Source organism: Prionailurus bengalensis, chromosome B1, assembly GCF_016509475.1.
Source record: "Prionailurus bengalensis isolate Pbe53 chromosome B1, Fcat_Pben_1.1_paternal_pri, whole genome shotgun sequence".
Taxonomy (NCBI): domain Eukaryota; kingdom Metazoa; phylum Chordata; class Mammalia; order Carnivora; family Felidae; genus Prionailurus; species Prionailurus bengalensis.
Window position 1 is genome coordinate 14,191,657 of NC_057344.1, and position 26,645 is coordinate 14,218,301.

At 43.9% G+C, this 26,645-nt stretch overlaps 1 protein-coding gene across 3 annotated transcripts in view; it reads left to right on the plus strand.

The window, feature by feature from the left end:
• WWC2 (WW and C2 domain containing 2) overlaps positions 1–26,645 on the plus strand; it is a 213,211-nt gene that overhangs the window by 4,528 nt on the left and 182,038 nt on the right. Inside the window, exon 2 of one of the 3 annotated variants that reach the window (XM_043558154.1) lies at positions 5,541–5,827. The exons of the other annotated variants lie outside the window; for them this stretch is intronic. Coding sequence (XP_043414089.1) covers positions 5,826–5,827 — 2 coding nt within the window. The 5' untranslated portion in view covers positions 5,541–5,825. The remainder of the gene's footprint in view (positions 1–5,540; positions 5,828–26,645) is intronic. 3 annotated transcript variants of the gene reach the window in all.

Sequence of the window (26,645 nt, forward strand, 5' to 3'; positions counted from 1 at the left end):
AAGTCAAAGCAAGCAATTTTGCTAACCCTCCTGCTAGAGTGTAAATTCCTCAAGAGACCTAATTGCTTATTACTGCTTTCTGTGTCCTTTGTCGATGGTACATGTTAAATGAATATTGCTTAGGTCAATTAATGAAGAAAGTTGTTAAATTAACGAAAGAATGCTAGTTGAGCTCTCTTATTTCCAGTTGCTTATTGTTCGGCTTTCAGAAAATAAACCCATAACCACCAACAACCAGAGACAATTGATTTTCCAGTTAGATTAACAATAATGAGAGAATGAAGCCGCTCCATTTTGACTAATCGTATAAATATGGGAATTACTTCTAAGAGCAAAGAAAACAAAATCAGGCCTTCCAGTCTTAATCACGGCTGCCGATGTCATAGATTTTGCCGGAAGTCGTTCCTCCCCGGCCGGCTGAGTTCGGGTGCCAAGTGGTTAGTGTGAATTATTTGAGTGATTATGGTTTTTGAAGTGTGGAGAGGTAGTTAAAAGAAGGGTTGTTTTTGTTTTTTTTTGTTTTTTTGAAAAAAAAAAACACAAAAAAAACAAAAAAAACAAACAACAACCCACTCTGGGAAGCACTAATTTAAACTCCACTGTGCTGTCTTCCAAAAATTCCCAAAGAAGTATTTCTGGTTTTCAACACAGTGTGCTGTAACGCTTGCAGGAGGGCATAGTGGTTGCTTAGTATTAGTACTGAGATTTCTGCAGTGACTTTAATAGTCCATACTTGGCAGTTTCATTTTGTTGCAAGACCCAGGGCCATACTTGCTTTTTCCAGGAAGACTGTTATCTATGAATAAGTGATTTTTTTTTTTTTTTTTTTTTTTTGTAGCTGCAGATCACTAAGTTGTGAGTTACATAGTCAGCCCTTGTGAGGCGTGGCCTGCCAAGGCCCTGCTCTGCCTGCCTGCGCCTTAAAAATGGCGCCCTCTAACTCGTTTCCGGTAAATGTCTGTAGGAAAAAAAGATGCCACCATTAAAGAGGGGCGTGGCCACCTTCATTCTGCCGATGGGGGAGTTACTGAAGTGGTAGCAAGCAGTGTGAGCCCTCATGCAGTGTAAATTCCTGGAGTTAGGGCCTGGGTCCGTGTATGCGCTGGTCCTGTGAACTTGATTTAAAATCGGTTGACCTGATTTCTTACTAGAATTTTGGACTAATTTCTTCATTTCTGAAGCTCCTGTTATTGGAAAAATGATCACGGAAGTATATAGAATAGGAAAAGGGAATTTTCAGGACAGTGTATGTATAAGGTGTGGGTTAAAAGTAACATTTCAGAATGCTTTCACTGTCTTCAGTGGCTTTGCTTTCCAGTTACTTATTTTATTTTTTATCGACAGAAAAAAAAATCGCATAAAATTCACCATTTTAACCATTCTCAGGTGTACCAGTATGTGATTTTTAGTATATTCCCAGGGTCGTGCACCCATAGCCATCATGTAATGCCTGAACATTTTCTTCACTCCAGAAAGAAACCCGGTACCCGTCCGTTCTTTCGCCACCCCGGCTGCCTCTGGCAACCAGCAATCCTGGACATTTCATGTAAATGGAGTCATACAGCGTGTGTCCTTTGTGTCTGGCCCAGTGTTTTCAGGATTCATCTGTGCTGTAGCATTGTGTCAGAGCTTCATTCCTTTTTATGACTTGGAAGAATATTCTGTTGTATGGCTACACCGTACACACTGCGTTTATCCATTCGTCAGTTGATGGGCATTTGGGTTGTTTCCCCTTGTTGGCTCTTCTGAATAATGTTGCTGTGGACATTCACGCGTCGTTTTCGTATGGACGTATGTTTTCAGTTCGCTTGGGTAGACACCTGCCAGTGGAACTGCTCCGTCAGATGGTAATTCTGTGTTTAACTTTTTGAGGGATCTGCCACACCATTTTCCAGGGTGGCTGTGCCATTTCCCATTCCTACCAGCAGTGTCCAAAGATTCGAGTTTCTCCACATCCTCACCAACACTTGTTATTTTCTGTGTGTGTGTGTGTGTGTGTGTGTGTGTGTGTGTGTTGTAAAGTATTTCTAGTGGGCATGAGGTAGTATCTTACTGTGGTTTGGATTCGCGTTTCCCTTTTCAGGGTGTTTGGATAGCCTTTATGTGACCCGAAGCTTTCCCGCCTTTCTTCTAGCCTTTTAGTCCTTCCCACTCTCCCCACCTTTTTGTGTCCTCTTGCTAATTACCTGACCAAGAAAAGTTAGGTAAGAGACATTAGTTCTTTTTAGTCTCGCATCGTGCTTCCCTGTTTCCCCTTTCTGATCCCTTTGAATCATTTTAACACTGAAGTTGAAGACACACGTTATTCAACAGTTTTTACTGTGCCAGCCAGCTAAGTGCCCTGGACTCCCCAGCTCAGGCTACTCACTGTGTAGTTTGCATAAGCACCATTTAAAAAGTGAAAGTAGGGGCGGCTGTGTGGCTCAGTCGGTTAAGCGTTGGGACTCTTGATTTCGGCTCAGGTCATGATCTCAAGGATTGGGAGATCGAGCCCCGCGTGGGGTTCCACACTGTCTGCTTGGGATTCTCTTTCTCCCCCTCTCTCTGACCTTCCGTGCTCAAGTGCACACACTCTGTCTTAAAACAGGTAAAATTAAAAAAAACACTAAAAAAAAATAAAAATCTTAATTTTTTTTTTTTTAAAGTGAAAGAAAGAAGATTTGGGTAGTGTGCGTTAGATTTTCTTTAGCTATCCCTTTAATTTAGCCTAACAGTGAGGAGGAAGAGTTGAGAGGAATTAAAAGTAGAAGACAGTGACAAAATCATATTAACTTTTGTCTTCATCTCAAATATGATATGTTTAAGAGGCATAGATGTGAATCATATAAATAATGAATGATGATGTATGTGTATATGTGTATAGCCAACTTATTAAAAATGAGTTTGACATTTAAAAGCTTTTAGTTTAGTCCTGTGTGGTAAGATTCAAGTTCATTTTCATTATGTTCATTTTTTTATTTTGTAATTTTTTAAAGTTTATTTATTTATTTTGAGAGAGAGAGAAGGGAGCGCAGGAAGGGCAGAGAGAGACGGAGAGAGAGAATCCCAAGCAGGCTCCGCACTGCCAGGGTGGAGCCCGATGCTGGGCTCGAACTCATGAACGTTGAGATCATGACATGAGCCGAAACCAACTCAAAAGCAAACGTCGGACACTTAACTGACTGAGCCACCCAGGCACCCTATTAATTTTTCTTTTTTTAAACAGTTGGAGGAAACCTGGCAAGACTGCCTCAGCCAGGTGATCAAGGTGAATGTCAACAGTGATGGTGACTCCTGTTGAGGTACCCTTGATACGATGTGATGACAGTGGCACTTTTTCTAGGTGGTCTTCCTCCCCCCCAACTAGCATAACCCCAATGTAATCATGAGAAAAGCACCCACCAAATCTCAGAAGAGGGACATTCTACAAAATAACTGCCCCATACTCCTGAAAACTATCGCGATCATCAGAGACAAGGAAAGCCTGAGACACTGTCACAGTTGAGAGGAGCCTCGGGAGGCATGATGAGGAATGTAATATGGCATCCTGGATAGGGTCCTGGAACAGAAAAAGGACATTAGATAAAAGCTAAGGAAATCTGAAAAAAAGTATGGATTGTAGTAACAATAATCATAACATCCTTATAGGGGGAACTGAGTGTGGGATATATGGAAGTTATGCGAACTACGTTTTTTCTATAAATCTAAAAGTGTTCCCCCAAAACAGTTGAATTTAAAAAGATTACAAAAAAAAAAAACCACGCAAAACAGTTGGAAGTGTTTTTCTTTAGTCAAAATGTAACCGTGCTATATAATTATGGTTTTTATGGTATCCTCGAAAAGCAGGGGTGGCCAAACTATGGCCCAAGGGCCAAATCCCAGCCTGCAACCCTCTTTCCATATGACCCCCCAGCCAAGAATGGCTTTTACATCATTAAAAGGTTGTAAACAAACAGCAACGAAGAGGAAGGTGTGTCCGAAATAGTACGTGGGCCACAAAGCTTCAAACACTTACTCTGGCCCTTGACGGAACGATTTTGCCGACCTCTGATATAAAGTGAGGTGGTAAAGTTTTTAAAATACTTTATGTAAGCATTTCAAAGAAATACTGATCTTCTGTGATACAATGGCATGTTTATCAGTCATCCTTGATCGTTCGTTTATGCCACAAGTAGCCCGGGCTCTATGCACTGTGTGCTGTAATGATGAATCACACAGGGATGCTGAAGGTGAGGAGTTGCCTTGATATTCTTATCACTGCCTGTGTGTCACGTGAAGTTTTCCAAACCCATTCTTCTCTGAAGTAGCTGGAATTGTACGCAGGGACCTGAGAAAAAACAGGCAAAAACGAACTTTTGGAGATACCATAGTTGTACCGTTTACAGTTGGAAGGATAAACATAGTGATCCGTGGTGATGGTTGGAAACACTGATTTCCCCGTGATAGACTGATGGGATTTATAAAATCACCAAGTGGGTGGTGATGATCAAGTAGAAAATAAGTCCACGTTTGACCTTGATAAAGCGGGTGCCTGTCACAGCCAAGGGTGTTCCAAAGATGCCGTGAAAGGCTAAGATTGTATTGCTCTGTGAATGAATTTTCCTGTGCTGTTAGCCCTGATGCCAATAAAGAAATCCTAGTTCTGAGAGACCCGTGGGGAGCAGCACTGAAGACGGAACCAGCTGGGCAGTTGGGCAGGATAGTGGGGTAACAGAGTTAAGCTCCGGGACCCGGTCTTTGACTCCTGTACCACTTGAGGAGTTGAGGTGGTCCCGACAGAGACTTTGAACAGAGGTGAACATCATTTACCTTACTTTGGTCTCAGTGGCAGTAGGGGTGGAAAATGTAAAGAAATGTATAGGTTATCTTTTTTTTTTTTTCTTTTAGAGAGGGAGCGGGGGAAGGGCGGGGGGGAGAGAGAGAGAGAAAGAGAGAGAGAGAGAGAGAGAGAGAGAGAGAGAGAATCCCAAGCAGGCTCCGTGCTGGCTCTAAACTCCTGATTAAGAGCCTGTCTTCGGGGGAGCCCGTGGAATGTGTTGTGCACGTCACTGACACGGCTCCCTTCCGTGAGAAGGTAACTTTATTAAGTGGCACTGATCCTCGGTAAAGTTTAAAGCTTGGGACACAACGCGTAACCGCGGAAGAGCGGGAGAGCACGCGGTTTCAGGCAGTGTAAAACTTTGCTCTGCAGCTTCCTTAGTGGGATGGTTTTTCACAGAGGTAGACGTACACGCGGGCCTTTTTTTGTTTCTTCTTTGAAATCCTCAGCGCGAACGAACGTGAGGGATCCGTGTCGTGCGTGGCGTCCCCGGGCTGCCGGTTCATCTGTGGCTGGTCAGCGGTTCCGTCCACGCTGTGGGTTCCTTCCCTTTTTGCCGATCGTCCGGGTGTTTGAACTTGCTGGGGGTTTGCTTTCTCGCCTTGCTTACTTTCTCCCCTCATTGTCTCCCTTCCCCCCTTTCTGCTGAGTGGCCCAGCTCATGACATTTCTCATAGGACCGATGACTGTAAACCGGTATTTAACTTGGCTAGACATTAATGCCCTGGTTTGCTGTTTGCAGATCCAGACTGCGGGGCTGACTTGGATGTCTAATACTCTGTCCGCACCCCCACCGGAGGGATGCCTTTCGATGTATATAGATGCATTCTTGAGAGATTTCCTAACGTCTCGCATGTAAGGAGCATCTGTGTGTCTGCATCACTAATGTTCTCGTAAAATTGAGTTCAAGTCAGTTGAGGACGGAGACCCGCTTTGCACGTACGCCGTTCCTTTGTGCTGTTTGCTCACACTGCCGGTCCCCACGGGACGTTTAAGAACCGCAGAGCCCCGTGCCCCTATACACGAAATGTAAGTATTCGAAGGACCTTCGTCTTCTTCCAGCAGCCTCCATAATCTGTCCCCAGCCTACTCTTGACTGACTTGACCCTGTAGTCACTCACTCACTAGTGTGTGTTGATTGGGTTGATTTATTCGACCCTTCATCAAAGATTTGTTAAAAACACTACATGCCTAACACGTGTCTTGGGGACATGGCATGGAAGGGGAGAGGCAAGGTCTCTGCTTTCATGGATTTTACATTCCAGTTCAGGGAAGAGAAAGGATAAAGGCAGTAGTGAACGTGTTTTGATGAAAATAAACAAGGTGACACGGTAAATGGTGTCAGTGGCAGCTGCTTTGGGCGGGAGGCTAAGGAAAGGCCTTTCTGAGGAGTGGACGTTTAACGAAGACATCAGGGTGAGAAAGAGCCATCCCTGGGAAGATCTGTGAGAAAAGTGGCCCAGGCAGAGGAGAAGGCTACGGGGAATCCCAGTCTTGTGTCATAGCTGCTGGGAGTATGTGGCCATTGAAATTAATCAAAATTCAGTAAAGTTAGAAACCTGCTTTCTCAGTCTCACTAGCCACAGGTTAAGTGCTCAGGGGCCACACGTGCAGGTCTAGGGCATTTCCATCAGGGCAGAAAGTTCTACTGGACTGCACTGTCCTGAAGAGCTAAGGAGGTTGGTACATTCAAGGAGCTGAATGGCAGCCTGCATGACTGAGGTGTAGAGACACAGAGGGACGAGGGTCTCGTGAGAATGAGCCGGAGAGGTGGAAAGGGGTCCGATCGGGTATGCCTTGTAGACCATCAACGCTTTCAGGGCATTTGGGAGCCGTGGAGGAGTTTTAGGTTGAATGGAGGTATGGTGTGCCTGTGTGTGTTCCCGTCTTTCCGTTAAGGGCACATCGCTTTGCAAGACCTTATCCATTTTTAAAAAGAGGTCACTGCTCTGTGGAGAAGGAGTAGTGGATGTTACTGCAAGGAGGTGATCGAGGGGAGAAACCATGAGATCTTGGCTTTGGCGGTGGGGAGAGCAGTGAATGGATTGGGATGTTTTTTAGGTAAAAGTGACAGAATTGCTCATGCGTTGGCTCTGTGAGGCGTGAGGAAAGCAGAGGAACGAGGGATTTGCTGGCACACCGATGGGGAAAGGGTGGAGTACGGCCGGTTGGGATGCAGTCGGGTCGGTCATCTGGAGTAGTTCTGTTTCAGACCCGTAGGTCTGAGATGCCTGCCAAGACGTACACATAGATACCCAATAAGCAGCCGGATTTAGAGTCTGGAGTTTGGAAGACAGCTCAGAGCTTGAGATAGTAAATTTGGGTGTAGATGGATAGCATTTTTAAATGGTGGGATGGGATAAGGTCCCTGGGAGAGAAGGAAAAGAAGAGGGGCCAGGACTAAGGACAGGCCTGAGGCTCAGTACAGGTCTTTTTTGTTCGTTTGTGAAGCCTTGTTCCAACTAAGATAGATTGTTTACTTATTGTCATTGGAAAGTCCCTTATACGTTGCACCAGGTGAAAAATGATGGGGACAGGAGATGACGGTCATCGTGATGGCCGTCATCGAAGCCTTCACGTATGTCATCTCGGGCCCCATGAGGGTACGTACTGTGTCTGTCTTGTTCACCGTTGCATTTCAGCGCCTAGTTCTGTGGCTTCATAAATGTTTATTAAATAAATGAAACCTTTGATAGGTACCGTTACGGCCCCCACTTTAGGAGACTGAGGCTTCGCAGGTTGAGCGACTTGTCTCGGGCACAAAGCTGGTAACGTGGTGGCGGCCGAACTCATCCGTGTCTCTCTGACTTCAGAGCTGTGTGTTCGGCTATGTTCTGCCTCTGACAGCCGCCAAGAAGAGCCCTCGGCCTCTTCTCTGGGGTTGGAAGTCATAACGAAGTTTCAGCACTTGGAGCTCTCCCTTAACAGCTTAGCCACATGCTGTCCGCTAATGCCTTCATCCTCGCGGGACTTGGTTTTTGCATCTGTATCGAACCAAATTGTGCGCCGTGTTGTCACCGTTGGGTTAAGTCCCGTACACTGTGGTTTAGTCGGGTCCCTCCCAGGACAGACAGCGCGTCTTGTGAGTCACCTTGCGTTGATTCTGTCACTTGTGCCTTATTCCAACGCTTTGAGTTCCTTCAGAGGCCGAGATCCCATATGCGATATATCCTCTTTATCCTTGTCTTCTGGTGCTAAAAACCCTTTGACCTTGTACCACAACCTTCTCCCAATCCAGGCTTCTGTGGAATCGTCCCTTTCGCAAGTGTGCCTTATGCTACCTGCACCCTTCCAGGTGAACCGATGAGTAAGGATAGAGAATTTTCAAAGCATAAAGCTGAATCCCCGGTCTTCCAGATTCTTTTCCAGAGCTCTCTTTCATCAGTGTAAACCCTGGTGGGTGATCCATTCATTGTCTGAGAATACCTTGGTTTTACCTCGAGTGTGTACCTTACAGACCTTGACTGAAACTGCTTTTTACTTTGACTCTTGTGGTTGAGTGTAAGTCTTGGGGGGAAATCATCTTTTTCTGTAAATTGCTGTGCCTCAGTTTGCTTTATATTGCTTGGATTTGGAGTCAAGCTCTAGTCTTCATAAATGGGAAGTGACAGAAACTGAGAGAGTGTGTGGTGTATTTTTGTTTGATTTACTAATGCTGTGAAACTTACCTGGAAGAATACAAGCCCTATTAAAACGATGGTTCTTAAGGAACCTTGTAACTTGTATGTTCTTTAACCTCGGCACAAGTCGCCGCACTTGTTTTGGTCTTTGTGATAGCTAAACAATATATCGTGTATCTGCTTCTGCTTGGGAATCTCGTATTCTTACATTTCTACTTTTGACTTGGTTTGAGATCCAAGTTTGTGAATTTTAATTAAATGCTTAGATGATGCATGTGAAAAATCTTTTGTTCCTGTGTTGCTATGCGCAACGGTTGTTAAAGTTCACCTTCCCCTTTCTAAAGAAATGTAGACAAATAAATACATGAATTGTAACACTCAAAAAAGGGTCATCATTTAGTGTTGTGACTGTTCTGCTTATAAAATAAATCGTTCCTGTGACCATAATTATCACGGCGAAGGGAAGAATGCAGAAGTGAATAATCATCCGACACATTGACAAAACATTCCTAAAATACTATTCAAATGAGGAAAGACTTACGGGTCTGCAGCGAGTAGCCGAGCGTTGAGTCCTTTTAGTCGGTGCGTCTGACTGCGCTTACTGTTGTGGCTGAAAAGAAGCTGTGTGTAGAGTGGTTTGCATAGAAAAAACCATGACTTATCTGAAATCCCCCAACCTTTTTTCTTTTTTTTTAAAAACCCTGCCTCGCATCCCCCCACACCACACTTTATCTCACTCTTAGAAGACTTCTTTTGTCCTGACAGTATTTGTTTCGTTGCTTTCCACCCTCCTTCCGTCCAAACTTTACTGACTCCTGGTGATTGCTTAGGCTTGCCGTTTGATTCTGTTGTGTGATTTTTGATTACACTCCTTTGTGCTGTTTAAACTAGCAGTGTTTACCTAAATTAGTGGTGGCTGCCAAGGACTCAGGTTGGCCCATTTGAATGAAAATCGAGACCGCGTTGCCCAATGCATTTCCCTGAGCTCACTCCGCCTAGGGGCGCTAGGAATTTGGCCGGACGGGGAAGCCGGCTCCTGGGTCAGAGGCAGGAGGGCTGGGAATGGCCGGCTTAGGGACTTACAGTGATAATGTAATTCATTCTCCCACGGGGAATACAGGACTCCGGGAAGAGACGCCCTTTGCCTCCTGCTCTCTTGCCTCCGCCCAGCCCGCTCTGGAGAACGAACCCCCCCCCCCCCCAAGTGCCGATCCTTTACACGGTTTGCAGGGAGAAAACAGGACTTTCTTCTCCCAGATTTCAGCACCTCCTGCGGAGCTCTCCACCTCGAGGAAGGGGTGTGGGTTCCTCCGCACGCCAGCGTCTCTGTAGCCGCGTGCTTTGGTTGTTGGGAAGCAGCGATTTCTGTTTCAAACGGAAGTCTTATTTTTAATTCTGAAACTGTAAATTGGGCTTTTGCTTTTTAGTTTTTGGTTAAGATGCCAGTTTTAAAAGCACAGGCAGAGTGTTAGCATGCTAACTCTAAAATACATTCTGGGGCGCCTGTGTGGCTCAGTCGGTTAAGCGGCTGATTTCGGCTCAGGTCACGATGTCGCGGTCTGTGAGTTCAAGCCCCGCGTCGGGCTCTGTGCTGACAGCTCAGAGCCTGGAGCCTGTTTCAGATTCTGTGTCTCCCTCTCTCTCTGACCCTCCCCCGTTCATGCTCTGTCTCTCTCTGTCTCATGCTCTGTCTCATGCTCTGTCTCTCTTATCTTAAAAATAAATAAAAGTTAAAAAAAATAAAAAAAATACATTCTGGGAGAAGAGTCGGAATTTAAAATGAGCACGTAGTATTTGGGATGGGTATTCATTCACCCAAACCCTGCCTCTTGTGTACGAAGTTCATTTCCTTTCCACTCTTGTCAATTCTTGTTCCAAGGGCCATCTTTAAGTCCTTTATTGTGATATTCACCCACGGTATTAATTATAGAGTTCCTAAGCAACCTGTCCAAAGAACTTGAATTTGTTTATTGATGGGTTTTTCAAGAAAGTCACAGCGGAAAGTCACATTTCTGGATGGAAATCATCTAGACATCTGGTTTTATCAAGGTATCAGAGGTGATGTCCTGGCGGTGGAGATGGAAAGTTACCTTTGCAAGTATGGAAAAGATGTTTTAAAAAAATTTTTTTTTCAACGTTTATTTATTTTTGGGACAGAGAGAGACAGAGCATGAACGGGGGAGGGGCAGAGAGAGAGGGAGACACAGAATTGGAAACAGGCTCCAGGCTCTGAGCCATCAGCCCAGAGCCTGACGCGGGGCTCGAACTCCCGGACCGCGAGATCGTGACCTGGCTGAAGTCGGACGCCTAACCGACTGCGCCACCCAGGCGCCCCTGGAAAAGATGTTTTTACTACTTTAAGATGAACTCCTTCTAAGTTAACTAATAATTTCAGGATTAGAAAAAAAAACCAGGTAAGCTGGTTTTCCTTTTGTGGCCTTGAAGAGTAAAATGAAGAATCACTTCGTTGGAAAACCAGTTATTTAGAATTTTTAAGGTCACGAGGTCAGTTGTTTGAAAAAGGGTGTGTGTGTGTGTGTGTGTGTGTGTGTGTACATTTCATTGAAAAACACCTTTATTCATGTTGAACAGTCATCGCACATAGAAATGAAATACTGTGAACTGATAAAGACGTATGGGTGCCGAGATAGAATGAGAAATCTCTGCTGTGGTCCCATCTGAGTTAAAGCATGAACACACTCCTCCACACTCCTGCATTCTGATTCTTGTCAACTGGAATGGTTTTGAGCAAGGAAGCTTTATTATTAGCAGCTACTTCGGGGACGGAAGACTGCGATTGGGATAAAAACTTGGATTTTCTATAATCACTTCTGGGCCACATTTATTATTATGTACATAACTTCTCACTTATTGAAACAAAGCTCCTCTTTACAGAGAAGAAAAAGCCCAAGGATTTTATAACTAAGGAGTGTTTGTTAAAATCATAATATCCCTAAATTTCCATTAATTAATATTGTATAATTTTCACCCCTCTGAATTTTGCAGGAAATTCTCTAAGCGCCTCTGGGATAAGACGGATGGAATAAAACACATTTATTAATTTGTGAATGTTATTTATTGTTCTTAAAACTAATATTGTGGAGGAAAACAATGAGATTGTTGATATGTGTGATTTTTGCTGATTGTTTCCCAAAGATAGAAAGATGTCCAGAATCTGTTGGTTGTCTGTGGAGAGAACATTTCTAATATCTACATATTTTAGTCTTGCCAGGTAAAATAGTTTAAGTATTATGCAGTTGCCGGGTTTAGTTCAAAAATTAATTTAAAAATTTACATTAAAAAAAATAAAAATAAAAATAAAAAGTTACATTTTATTCAGTGCGTATCATCTACACATGAAATCTCTTTCTTCTCTTTGAGTGAGGACTGTTCTAGGGGAGTGGACAAACCGTGGCCTGGAGGTCAGATCCTGCCCACATTTGGTTTTTTAATGGCCTGTGACCTAATCAAGGGTTTTATGTTTTTAAATGGTTGAAGAAAAATCAAACGAAGAGGATTTTGTGACGTGAAAATTACGTAAAATTAAAACTTTTGTGTCCATAATTCAGTTTTATTGGAACATAGCCACACGGATGTGTACATGTTGCCTACTTTTAGACTATAAAGGCAGAGTTGAATAGTGAGACAGAGACTCCTTGCTCCCAAAGGCTGACTTACCTGTTATCGGTCCTTTTTAACAAAAAGTTTGCTCAGCCCTCAAATAAGATAATACTAAAAAAAAAAAAGTAGGAATGCATTTCTTTGTGGAAAACTATTGATGACAGTGAGTCTTCTTGATAAATCGTTTACCCTAATTTGGCCTCACTACATAGCATGTGTACTGGATCTATGGCTGTGTGTGTGTGTGTGTGTGTGTGTGTGTGTGTGTAAACCAACTCACCCCCTTTGCTTCTCTTTGCTGACTTTTTCTTACTTGACTTAAATTTCATTTTGCTATGTTATGTTTTTATAAGCCACCATCAATTGAACTCGTAGAATTGGTAACCATAATGGCATTCCAGTTAGAGTTTGAGGGCCTTTATGTGCCGGAAGTATGGTAGGTGTGTTAAATGTATCATCAATTATCACAGCTTTTTAAAAAAGTTGTCAGAAAACACATAAAATTTACCATCTTAACCTTTTTTAGCGTATAGTGCGGTAGCGCTAACAACACGCACATTGCTGTTGGGTCACAGATCTTTAGAACCTTTCCATCTTGCAAAGCGGAAATGGTATCCCCTGAATAGCTCCTCTTTTCCCGCTCCCCCGCTGCCGACAACCACCACTGGCAGTTTCCGAGAGTTTGACTTAGCTTCCTCGTGGAAGTGGAATCGTGGAGTACTTCCCTTTCTGTGACTGGTGTATTTCACTTAGCATAACGTCCTCAAGGTTCATTCGTTCCTGTTGTTGCACGTGACAAGATTCCTTTCTTTTCTAGGGCCGCATAATATCCCGTAACTTGTATATACCATATTTTCTGTTTCCATTCGCCTGGTGATGGACATTTATTTATTTATTTAAATTTATTATTATTATTTTTTAATCTTTATTTTTGAGAGAGTGAGAGAGAGACCGAGTTGAGAGCAGGGGAGGAACAGAGAGAGAGGGAGACACAGAATCTGAGGCAGGCTCCAGGCTGTCAGCACAGAGCCCGACGTGGGGCCCTGAACCCACGAACCGCGAGATCATGACCTGAGCTGAAGTCCGACACTCAACCGACCGAGCCACCCAGGCGCCCCTTACTTTCTTTTTTTTTTTTTTTTTTTTTTTGGTGATGGGCATTTAGGTTGATTCCATCTCTTGGCTGTTGTGAATAACGTTGCCATGAGCATAGCTGTGCACATATCTCTTTGCGATCCTGTTTTTAATTTTTTTGGATACATACCCGAAGTGGGACTGCTGGGTCGTATGGTAATTCTATTTTTATTTTTTTAAAGAACTTCCATCGTGTTTTCCATAGAGGCTGCACCACTGTACGTTCTCACCAATAGTACAAAAGGGTTCCAATTTCTTCACATCCTGGGGCTCCTGGGTGGCTCAGTCGGTTAAGTGTCTGACTCTTGGTTTTGGCTCAGGTCACGGTCTCGTGTTTCCTGAGTTCAAGCCCTGCATTGGGCTCTGTGCTGACAGTGCAGAGCCTGCTTGGGATTCTCTGTCTCCCCCCTCCCCGACCCTCCCCTGCTTGCTGTCTCAGTCTCTCTCGAAACGAATAAATACACTCAAAATTTTTTTAATTTCTTCACATCCTTACCAACACTTGTTATTTGCTGTTTCTTGTTTGTTTTAATTTTTGTTTAGTCGCTATCCTCATGGGTGTGAGGCGATACCTCACTGTGGTCGTGGTGCGCATGACTGCTGATGGTGAGCATCTTTTCATATGCTTCTAGGCCGTTTGTATATCTTCTTTGGAGAAATGTCTATTCAAGTCTTTCGCCCATTTTAAAATTGGGTCGTTTGTGTTGTTTTTGAGTTGAACAAGTTCTTTGTACATATCAGATATTAACCTCTTATCACATATATGGTTTGTAAATATTTTCTTCCAGTTTATGGATTGCCTTTTTACTCTATTGCTTGCTTCCTTTGTTGTGCAGACCTCTGAAGTTTGGTGTAATCATACATGTCTATTTGTGCTGTTGCCTGTGCTTTTAGTGTTGTAACCAATAAATCATTGTCAAATCCAATATCATGAATCTTTTCACTATCTTATATGAGGTTTAGTTTCTGGTCATGTCTTTAATCCGCTTTAAGTTAGTTTTTGTATATGGTGTAAGCTAAGGATCCAAGTTCATTCCTTTGCATGTGGATGTCCAGTTTTCCCATCATCGTTTGTTGAAGAGACTACCCTTTTCCCGTTGTGTGGCCTTGGCACCCTTGTTGAAGATCCTTTGACCATATGCACAAGGATTTATTTCTGGGCCTTGTTTTCTGTTCCTTTGGTCTATATGTCTGTTTTTTATATCAGCACTTTTAGCAGGATAGGTAATATCCCCCTATAGATAAGAAAACAGGTTTAACTAGAAGATAAGGAGCCAGAATTTGACCACAGGCTTTGAATTTATACGGTACACTAAGCTAGTTTGTCACTCTTCAGAAATCAAAAGGTCATTAGTACGTATCCAAAACAAGAAATATCTGAAGATGTAATGTGTTTCACTTTTAGGAACGATTATATGTGTATATAAGTATATATGCATGTTTCCTGTCTCTCCTGCTAAATTATAAATTGACTGAAGGTTGGAATGAAGATTTTTTGGTATGTTTCCCAGCACAGCATATATCACTGCTGGTAACTAGAGGTTGGTATACACTTGTATGAATGTGACCTAGATGACATAATAATGATCTTGCATTTGTAGTGTTTACTATGAGCTAGGCACTCTTCTAGGCTTTCCACGTGCCTTATCTCATTTAATTCTTACCAAAACACCTTGAGGTGGATAGGTTCACAGTCTTCGGTGTTAGCCTTCTGACTTCGTTTGCTTCTTTATTCATTTATATGAAAATTCCATCACCTGCCCTGTCTTTGCTCTCTCTCCTAGGCTCTGCAGTTCCACTGTTGTTATGGTTCTGTCTTTAGGGGGTAAGTGAAATCCTCTTTCCCCATCCTAGTAAGAGGTGGAAGATGCCTCATTACTTTAGCAAGTCAGGATCAGTTAGCAGTTTTTTCCCTTTATTTTTCAGTTTTTCTCATGTTTTGAATAGGTAATTACATGGTACACAATTCAAGAGCAAAAAGATAGTGAAAAGTCAACCTCCTTCCCACCCCTCTCGGTGCCCCATTTCTCTCCCCAAAGGGAGACCTCAATTACCAGTTTCTTGTGGATTCTTCCAGAGATATTCTTTGCATAAGCCTATACGAGCACAGGTATGGTTCTCCGAATATCTTAGCTTTTTATTTTTTGATACAATTGTACTGCCGCTCCGTGTTTTCCTCTTAGTAGGTCTTGGAGGTTGTTCCATGCTGTTGCATATAACCTGCCTCTTGACACTCTATTTTGTGGGTGTACTGAACCTTTTTGAACCATCGCTTCATTGACGGACGTTTAAGTTTCTCCCAGGTTTTGTTTTTCTATTACAACAGCGCTTCACTGACACTAATGTGTGTTAAGTTTCTTTAATGCAAGTGACTTTCTAGGAGTGAAAAGGCTGGGTCATCGGATTTGCATTTACAATTTTGATGGGTTGCTGTCCGTTGAGGTACCCGTTTCTGCTCCCGGCAACTTTCTAATTAGTGACTTTTCCCCACACCTTTGCCAACCATTATGTGTCAAAACATTTGGTATTTTTTACTGATAAGAGAGATGCAAATTAAAATGACAGTGAAATAGCATTTTCCACCTTTATGAGTGAGATAGAACATTATGTCACTTACTTAAAAGCCATTTATTTCTCCTCTTTTGTGAACCAAGTCTTTATATTCTTTTTTTTTTTTTAAAGGATTTTATTTTTAAGTAATCTCTATACCCAATTGGGACTTGAACTTACAACCCTAAAATCAAGAGTTGCACACTCCACCGACTGGGCTAGCCAGGCACCCCAAGTCTTCATATTCTTTATTTTTTTTTGCTATTACTGATTTGTAGACTTTATTTTATATTAGGAAATTGTGAAATCAGTGGGCAAAAATAGATTGTTCAAGAAATGGTGCTGGGCCAATAGGCCATCCATATCAAAAAATCCCAATTCAGATTCCTTTGCTTTCCATACACAAAAATTTGTGGATTTATCAACGTGGAAAAACAGATTTTAAGCTACTAGAAAATTAGGTAGATGCGTGTCTGTGTGACTCAGCAGGGGTTAAGAAGTCCAGACTGTTTAAGAACAGGTTCATACATCTGACTACAGAAAAAACTTGACATAGCGAAAGTTACAAATTTAAAAAACAAAAGGGTAGGAGGGACAGCATTGCATATAACCATAGAAAGTTAGTATTTAAAAAAAATTTTTTTTTAACATTTATTTTTGAGACAGAGAGAGAGAAAGAGCACAAGCAGGGGAGGGGCAGAGAGAGAGAGAGGGAGACACAGAATCCGAAGCAGGGCAGGCTCCAGGCTCTGAGCTGTCAGCACAGTGCCTGACACGGGGTTTGAACCCACAAACTGTGAGATCATGACCTGAGGCGAAGTCAGATGCTCAACTGACTGAACCACCCAGACGCCCCAAACGTATGGAGAAATCTTGATCTCACTAGTAATAAGCGAAACACAGAGTAAAGCTCCCAACGAACTACCATCTCATTTTCGTCAGATTTACTAAAGTTAATAAGTCAGGATAACATCAGATATGGAGAGGATGTGGGACTTAGGAGCTTTTATCACTGCTGATAGAAATGTGAGCTGGGGCACCTGGGTGGCTCAGTTGGTTGAGCGTCGGACTTCAGCTCAGGTCATGATCTCATGGTTCATGAGTTTGAGCCCCGTGTCAGGCTCTGCACTGACAGCTTAGAGCCTGGAGCCTGCTTCGGATTCTGCGTTTCCCTCTCTCTCTGCTCCTCTCCCGCTCCCGCTCTGTCTTTGTCTCTCTCTCTCTCAAATAAACAAACATTAAAAAAAAAAAAAAAAGAAATGTGAGCCGATAATATCACTAAGGAGAGCAGTTGGCAATGTATGTCTGCTTAAACATTTGTACTCCTCTAAGTCCAGGGTTCTTTGCATGCCCTAGAGGAGGGCATATGTACAAGTGAGTTCATTGTAGCATGATTTGAAAAAGCAGAAGGTTGGCAACAATCCAAATGTCCATCAGTAGGGGATTGTAATGCACAACTTTTATGGTTTAGTTATGTAATAGAATGCTATACAGCAGTTAAAATAAATGAGCTAGACTCTTCTTACATATATCAACATAGATAAATCTTGATGACAGTGTTTAGAGAAAAAAGCAAGTTTCAGAAGTGTATATTCATGTAAATTTTTTAAAAAACCCACAAAACTAGAGTCTATAGCATTTGTGGATACATATGTGTGCGGTCAAGATGTAAAAACAAACGATCCACCCGGACATAAGGAAAGTAATTGCCTGGAAAGGGAAGGGTATGTGAGGGTCTGTCCTCAAAGAGATTCATATTCTTGGGGTGCATGGGTGGCTCAGTCGGTTGAGCATCTGACCTCGGCTCAGGTCATGATCTCGCCGTTCGTGAGTTCGAGCCCCTTTGCCGACAGCTGACTCAGAGCCTGGTGCCTGCTCCGGATTCTGTGTCTCCCTCTCTCTCTGCGCCTCCCGCACTTGCGCTCTGTCTCTCTCTGTCTCTCAAAAATAAATAAATGCCAAAATATATACAAAAAAAGAGATATTCATATTCTTTGTGTGTTTAAATCTTCGTTCCTTAAATCTTGGTATTGTACACATAGATGTTCATTTGTCTCTGTATTCTTTGATACACTTTAAATATACATTTTGAATCTTGCCACACGCCTTTTCACTGTGTAGAGAGACTTTGTGTTTTAAGCGAATAACATAGTGAAATTGGTTGATAATTTAATGAATTTTATTAATTTTGAATTTTGATATAAAGCCCACTGAGTCATTTAAAAAGTGTATTGCTGGATTGTTTTCTCTTACTTTATTTAGGACTTGTACAGTAATATTCATGAGAGTCATCTCATTTTTTTCTTCCTCTCTTTTGATGCTCCCTGTATTAGATTTCGGTCTCAGTGGTACACTGACTTCCTAAAATCAATATGGAAACTTTCGTTCCTTTCCACGGTGCAGTTCACGTATCGCTGGAATTGAGTGTTCCTTGCAGTGTGGTAAGGTTCACAGTTGTGACTTCCTGTATGTATTCGACCTGCTTTTCCTGAAGGGTTAGTTCTGGCATCACCGTTTTCATAGCGGTATGGCTGATCAGGTTTTTGTCCCTGTCTTCAGGGATCAGTTCAGTATTTATATTTTCCTGGAAAATCCTCAGTGTTTCAGATTTATTGGGCAAGATAATCCCTTAATGTTCTTTTCCTTTCTACTACATCTGTGGTGGTTTTCCTGTTCTCATTTATTACTTCGTGTATTTGTGCTTTTTCATTTTTTTATCCTAGTTTAGGTTAGCTAATTGCTCAGCTATTTGGGTATTTCTTCTTAAAGCAACCAGCCGTTGAATTTATTCTTATGAAGTCGTCTTTTTCGAATTCAGTAGTTTTTGCTTTTATCTGTATTCATTCCTTCCTTCTGCTTTGTTTCTCATTTTTTGGGTAATTTCTTGAGATGGCATAATTTATCCTGATTGTTATTTATCGGTATTAGCAGTTAAAGCTATGAATATTCTTTGGATCTGATGGGGTTCAGGACATACTGCCCCCAAATATGGCACACTCCTTAGTCTGTCATATTCCTCAACCGTTGTCCACTCTTCATCAGACCTAGCATACACAGACACAAGTGTAACCACCTCTTTGGCTCGTCATTTCCTTAGGAAGGCTTCCGTGTCACATAAAACCTATTACATACTTTTCTGTGTTTCTCTTCTATTAATTTGTCTTTGTCAATTTACTTTTTTAAAGTTTATTTTTGACAGACACAGAAAGAGAGAGAGAGAGACAAAGTGCAAGCAGTGGGAGGGGCAGAGAGAGAGGAGACACAGAATCCGAAGCAGGCTCTGAGCTGTCAGCAGAGAGCCCGATGTGGGGCTCGAACCCACAAACTACGAGATCATGACCTGAGCGAAAGTCAGATGCTTAACCGACTGAGCCCCTCAGGCACCCCTGTCTTTGTCAATTTAATTTTTGGACCCAGCCAGGGACCTTAAGAGAGTCAAGGAAAAGTTTTCCCTGCTTTAGTTGTATCAGAGCTTCTGATATGTTAGGACTTCGTCGTTATTGTTGACTCATTCATCATTACTCAGTTTTGAATTCCTCTTTACGTCAGAATTTAGAATCTCTGGTAGCTCGGACTTTCTCCAGAGAAGCATAGAAATGACTAACCTGCTAAATTATTCAGAGGTGTTGTGTAGCCAAAGAGATGATCCCAAGTGTGGGAAACGTCCCAAGTGTGGGAAACGTCCCCGGCGCTGCATCCCTGCCAGGGGTTTGGAGGTGACACGGGCTACGAGGCTGCTTGTAATGTGCGTGGGGCACTGGGGCGGGGAAGGCTGGTGTAGAATTGCAGTCTTTTCTTTCAGTTCCTTCATTCCCCTGATAGCTCAGGGCTGGAGGCTCTTACATAGAACAAGGTATTTTTCTCGGAACGAGGTGCAGGGGCGTGCTCGATTTTGCCAGTTCTGTTTCCAAATGACTCCCATTCAAGGACGCCGTGGGATCTGCCTTCATATGCCGAATTCAGGTTATCCGACACACAGTTTTAGCTGCATATGGGTGCTCCCTGGCAACTGTTCTGGTTCGGTGTCGTAGCCGTGATTGCCTATAAAGCACTGTTTTCATAATTATAAAATTTTAGATAAGTTGGTTGTTATTTTATAAAAATGAATGCTAGAAAATGGAAAATACTCCTACGAGTGAAAAATATGACGACTCCTTCGCTTCAATCAAATGCTTATTTGATTTAAGGTAGCTGTGTCTATGTTCAGTTGTGAAAGAAAACCAAAATTAAAGATACTCATGTTGGCATTGTATCATACAATATTAGGTCTAAAATTTCATGATGTCGTCTACTTCCTTGCTCCCTCCCACGCCCACATAATGTAAGGCCTATGGAAAACTTTTCCTGCCCAACTTAGTGTGCTTTTTTTTTTTTTTTTTTAGTGTGCTTTTCTAGGAAATTTTTTTTTAAATTTTTTTTTTTCCAACGTTTATTTATTTTTGGGACAGAGAGAGACAGAGTATGAACCGGGGAGGAGCAGAGAGAGAGGGAGACACAGAATCGGAAACAGGCTCCAGGCTCTGAGCCATCAGCCCAGAGCCTGACGCGGGGCTCGAACTCACGGACCGCGAGATCGTGACCTGGCTGAAGTCGGACGCTTAACCGACTGCGCCACCCAGGCGCCCCTAGGAATTTGTTTTTTAATATCAAAGCAGAAAATTCTGCATACTCCTTGCTCAAACTGCCTCCTGTCTGTAGGTGTCTTCCGCGTTCCCGCAGAATTCATGCTGCTTCTCATGTCCTTCCCTCCAAATTAGAGGAAGAGTAACCTCCCACCTTCTCAGCCGCGCCGAACGGAAAGGCCTTTAAGACTGTGTAATGAACGCCCACGTTGGGCAGATGGCAAGTGTTGGCATCGGTCACGTCCAGGACTGGAAGGGGGTGAGGCCTAGGACGCGGGACCCGAGGAACCACTCCCCCCTGTGCCGGTGCAGGTTTGGGGTCAGCCGTCGCATAGCGTGATGCCGAGAGGGAGGGCCTCCTCGAGTTTCGTGTCCTGGGGCCCCGGCTTGCCTCCCCGTAGTCTCGGCCCGCCTCCCTGTAGTCCCGGCCCTGTCCGCTTCCTCCGCCCGTGGCCGTGTTTCCTACTTCTGCAGAGACCGTCTCTGGGGGCCTGTTTGTCCTCCGAGTAACTGAGACGCCACCATCTGGTCCACTGAGGTACCCAGGTAACTTTTGTTCGCTGCCGACCAGAACCGGGTGAGAACCAGTTCTTGTTCTGGATTGGTTTGAGAGATGATGCCAGTGCTGCTCTCCTGGGAGTGCACACTGTGGAATCAAGATCTGCCCCTGGTAGCTTGTTTCTCAGTTGAGTCCTCCAAGACCCTATTATGGCAGGTGCAGTGACTGGCCCTTGTCCTTCTCAGCCGGGGAGGCATCCCGGTGCTCCTCAAAATAGGACTTGGTGGTAGACGTGTGATGTCCTCCTCTCTGCTCTGGTCATTTTCAAGGCTACTAAAACTAGAAGTTTCTTAGGAGTAGCAGAGGAGCTATTGTAGATGAAATGGAAGTGATTTCCTTGGAACTTTCCAGGATTTTCAGGTCAGAGGATAGATGAGCTTTTTTTTTTTCATGAAGTTTATTTATTTTTGAGAGAGAAAGTGAGTGAGCACCAGCAGGGGAGGAGCAGAGAGAGAGAGAGAGAGGGATACACAGAATCTGAAGCAGCTTCCAGGCTCCGAGCTGTCAGCACAGAGCCGGACCCAGGGCTTGAACCCAGGAACCGTGAGATCATGACCTGAGCCGGAGTCGAACGCTCAACCGACTGAGCCACCCAGGCGCCCCCGGATAGAGTAGCTTTTACATCAAACCTGGTTGAGTGAATAGGAAGAATAATTTGGAAAGTCTCTAAGGCCTGTGTATGCTCACACTAGTTTATTTTCACTTACGAGTGAGAATGGGGAGACGATTTGGAAAAGGAAGCAGAATGCTGTACCAGAACTCTCTATTATTTACTACGCTCTGAGATTAGTTGCATTTTGAATTAGGTGCAGGGATGAGTGTGGGTAGATATTCGGTGCATCAGTTATTTATTGCTGCGTAACACGCTACCTCTAAATTTAGTGGCTCGGGGGTGCTTACGAGTAGTTTCGTGACTCCCAGGCTCACTTGCACATCAGACTTCCTTCAGAGTATGATCCACGTTTCTCTAATGCGAGTGGGGTCTTCACTGTCCAGTGAACAGACACATTTGTGTTTTGGGCCCCCCACCGTCCCCGCTTGGAATTCTCCTGTTCCTCTTGTCATCCGTGTCCCGTGGATTCAGTAGGAGACACTTGCCGTTTTCGTTCTCTTTCGATCCATCTGTTAACTCTTCATTCCGTCGCTGATACTTAGTGTATGCCCGTTGCGGAAATCCTACCCCTTTTGTTGAGGACTCGGTCAAGAATGGGCACGTGACCTGTTCTGGCCGGTGAGAGGTCAGGGGCAGTCCGCTGGAGGCCGGGGGCGGTGGGGGGGGGGGAGGCTGGACGAGAAGACGGTCTTGTTCTCGTCCGTGGTGTTTCGCCTGGAACTGTGGCGTCTGTCGTGCTGCCCGCAGACGGTGAAGCCACGGACAGCGGCACGGTCCTTACCGTTGAGGCGCCGCAGCCGTCGGCTCTGGGGTGCCCACTGTCGCTGTGACCGGTGGAATAAAAGATTTTCTTACTGTCTGAACCAGCTTCAGGCCCAAAGCTTTTACTGGCAGCAGAAAACTTGTAACCTCACCCATGGCCCTTCACATAGTATTGCGGTTCTAGAAAGCAGGATTTGGGATCTGATGGACTCTTGACTTTGTTTTGGTGCCTACGTACGTGTATCACTTAATCCTTCGAGTGTGATCCTTTTGTAGAGTAAGGAAACTGAGGTTCCGAGTTTGCTGAGCTTGCTGGGACTGAGCTAGGGCCCGAAATAAAATCAGGTCTATGTGACTCCGCTTCTCAGGGCCTCATCATTTAATGTGAAAAGTGGAGATATTCTATAATGCTGACCTCATAGGGTTGTTGGGGGGATTAAATAGGTAATTTAGAGTTTTAAGTATATGGTCTGCTGAACAGACATCAATAAACAGCTGCTGTTATCATTCGTGTTGCTGTTATTTTTCCCTGTCGTGTGCTCACCGCTTCGTACGGTATCCGGCACGTTTCAGGCTCTGCGTTAAGTATTTGCTGACTCATGAATGATTCAATGGCTAAGTTCTCGGATTCTGTGACTTACGGTGCTCAGGCATGTGGCACCTCATCGTGCGTGCCATTTGACTACTTCACTAAGATCTCTGGCCTCCCCAGTGCCATTGATTTGCATGTTCCTGGGCGGGAGGGAGCAAATCTTACCCTTTTCAGTTCTCCTACCTGGTTCAGTGGTGGGCATTTGAAGGCTATTAAAAATCAAATGCTTGCCGTATTAAGAAGTGTGTTTCAAGAACTTTTCTGTTTGGAACACTCGGCCCCTTGTGCTGACGATAACATTTTCGTGGGAATTGAAAGTTTTGTAAAGTATCCTATTTGTTACCAGTTTTTTTGGGCCGGGTTAATGGATTGATGAGAATTTATTTTATGGATCACTTCTGAAATTCCTGTTTGCCTTAGGCTTTGTATCAGAGGAACTAAAAAATTCTTTAGAAATATTTCCTTTGTTTGTCAGATTCTCACTGAGACGTGAACAGAGATATAGCGCCTCCGTCTCATGAGTTGAATAACTTTTTTTTTTTTTTTTGGCCTTCTGAAAGACAACTGAATCTGAATTTTACTCTGAATTTCTGATTTCTAGCTTATTGTTAGGCACTACATCATACTTTCTCTCAGGAGCTATAAATCTGTATTCTTCCCTATGACGGCACATGAGAACAATGGACATTCCATTCTGTCTGCCCTCTACGCGAGAAGGTCATGGCACAGGTACAGTGAGACCTTGGAGGGATAGTTTACGTTAAATGTGGTTGGAACAGCCCAGTAAGCTCAACTTCTCTGTTTTTTTTTTTTCAACGTTTATTTATTTTTGGGACAGAGAGAGACAGAGCATGAACGGGGGAGGGGCAGAGAGAGAGGGAGACACAGAATCGGAAACAGGCTCCAGGCTCTGAGCCATCAGCCCAGAGCCCGACGTGGGGCTCAAACTCCCGGACCGCGAGATCGTGACCTGGCTGAAGTCGGACGCTTAACCGACTGCGCCACCCAGACGCCCCAACTTCTCTGTTTTAACCCATTGTTTTACTGTTGTGATAATCTTTTTTTTTTTTTCCTGCCTGCATAGATAACTTTGCTGTATTGGTATTACCCATCAACACAGAAAAGAGTTGTCATTTTGTCCGTATGCTTCAGTAAATTAAGAAATGCTTTGGGGACCTGGTTTCCTCTTTCTTTTTTAGGGATTTTATGAAGAATGGATATGCGTTGTTTTGTGAGAATTAAATCTGATTTGCCAATAATGAGTAGGGTTGGAATATACAATTGTCTTTTATTTCCACGTCAAAGTCGTATTCAAGAAGATCGTGGATCCTTTGGGTCCTAGAGACCGCGGCTAAAAACGACCCAAGCTAAGACGCGGCTAAAAACGACCTTTGAAATACCTTGATACTTCTTTTCTTTCTTTTAATTGCTCATCTCCTTGAAATAAATTCTTCCACATTCAACAGTCAACAAATATTTAGTGGGCATCTGCTCAGAAAATGATGTGACTGATGCTGGACTACTTAACGACAACAGCCACCACCACCTGAAACCCCTGGTCACGTTTTCCTGCTCCTTTGCTTAATTATACTCTGACTTTTCAAAAGTAAACAGAGGCATGGGAATGCAGGCTGGTGCAGCCACTCTGGAAAACAGTGTGGAGGTTCCTCAAAAAACGAAGAATAGAACTACCCTACGACCCAGCATTTATCCATGGGATACAGGTGTGCTGTTTCAAAGGGACACGTGCACCCCCATGTTTATAGCAGCACTATCGACAAGAGCCAAAGTATGGAAAGAGCCCGAATGTCCATCGATGGGTGAATGGATAAAGATGGGGTATATATATAAATGGAGTATTACTTGGCAATCAAAAAGAAGGAAATCTTGCCATTTGCAACTACGTGGCTGGAACTGGAGGGTATTATGCTAAGCGAAATTAGTCAGAGAAAGATACCATATGACTTCACTCATAGGAGGACTTTAAGAGACAGAACAGATGAATATAAGGGAAGGGAAACAAAAATAATATAAAAACAGGGAGGGGGACAAAACACACGAGACTCACAAATACAGAGAACAAACTGAGGGTTATGGGAGGGGATTGTGGGAGGGGGGTGGGCTAAATGGGGAAGGGGCATTAAGGAATCTCCTCCTGAAATCAGTGTTAAGCTATCTGCTTCCTAAGTTGGATGCAAATTAAAAAAAAATAAAATTAAAAAAAAAGTAAACAGTGGTCTTCTTAAATCCAGTGGCGAACCAATCAGGGCTGATTCAGGAAGACAGAAGCTATTCCCTTTTCTAAGGCATAGCGAGCCTAGGACGCAGTCAGCGGCGCATTGCGGAGCGAGGAGAAGCTGGTGTAGAAGGTACAGGCCTGAGCCAGCAGCGGTCGCTTCTCAGGGCTCCTGGCGGTGACTGCACCTCTGGCCGGCTTAGCTCCTCCGGCTGCAGGGGTACAGTTCTCCCGATCTGGGGGGTCGGAAGGCTGCGGCCAGCCTCTGTTGGGGTTCCACCTTCTACCTTCATTCGTGCCTGCTGATCTCACGGGAGCTCCTCTCCTTGCAAAGCCACCGCGAACCCTCCAGGCGGAGGGGCGCGGGGCCAGGATTTGTGGCCACCCCGGGTGGTGGGTGGGGGGACGGCCAGCAGTCTGCTTCTCAGCCTTCCTTTCATGTAGGACACGGTGGCCCCTTTCACCTGCTTGGGGCTTATCTGCCTTGCTTTGCCTGAGGGTCCCCCCCCACCTTTTGTCTCCTCTCCCTCCGTGTGTGGCCCTCTTCCCGTTCCCTCCTCCCTTCCCACCCACAAAGTTTTGTGTCACGCGTCTTAAGAGCTTCGTCCTGGTGTCTTCGTTCTTCACCATGCTCTCTCCTTTGGGGGCCACTTTCGTCGTCACACGGGCGATCATTGTTTTCTGTTAGCGAGCCTCCCTGTGCTACGTACATCACGGAGACCAGGCGAGTCCCTCGTCTTTGCGTCGTTCCAGTAGTTCTCATGGTCGTGACTCCCTCCTTTACTGGCTGTATTATTACACAGCGGAGTCTCCTGCAGTCCCACCTCGAAAGAGGCTATATCGTTAGCAGTGTGTTATGTATTTGTCACCTTTTCTAAACAAACAAAAAAAAAATGCCTGTACTGACATATTTACTTTTTGTAAACCAAATGGGATAATATTAGATACGGTTTATAGCTTGAGCTTTTCACTTAATATCTTAGTTATCTTTCCCTATTCGTTCAGGTAGCTTTAATGCAAGCTTTTAATTAACAGCATCGTACAGAAGTTTCTTATAGTATTTACTTGTAGTATTTACGTGTCTATTGATAGGCATTGGGATCGTTTCCAGTTTTTTGCTCTTGTAAACGATACCCCAGTGACTGTCCTTACATGTACAACGGTGTGCGCTTTTGAAAATGTAAATCTTTTACGGTCCCTTAAAGGGTCCGATTTAAGCTCAGGTCATGAGCTCGAGGTTCGTGGGTCTGAACCCTACATTGGATACACTTCGGATCCTCTGCCCTCTCTGCCCTTCCCCCTCGCGCTCGCTCGCTCTCTCTCAAAAGTAAAAACTAAACATGCAAACAAATTTAAATCCTTTATTTTGAAATTATTTTAATCTTACAGAAAAATTGTAAAAGCAGCACAGAGGACCCTGCCTGACCTTTTCTCCAGGCTCACCAGGTATGGTGAACATTTTTGCCGCATCTGCTTTATGATCTTTCTCTTTTGAAAATTTATGTAGAACTTCTGTTTTCTGAACCGCGTGAGACCTT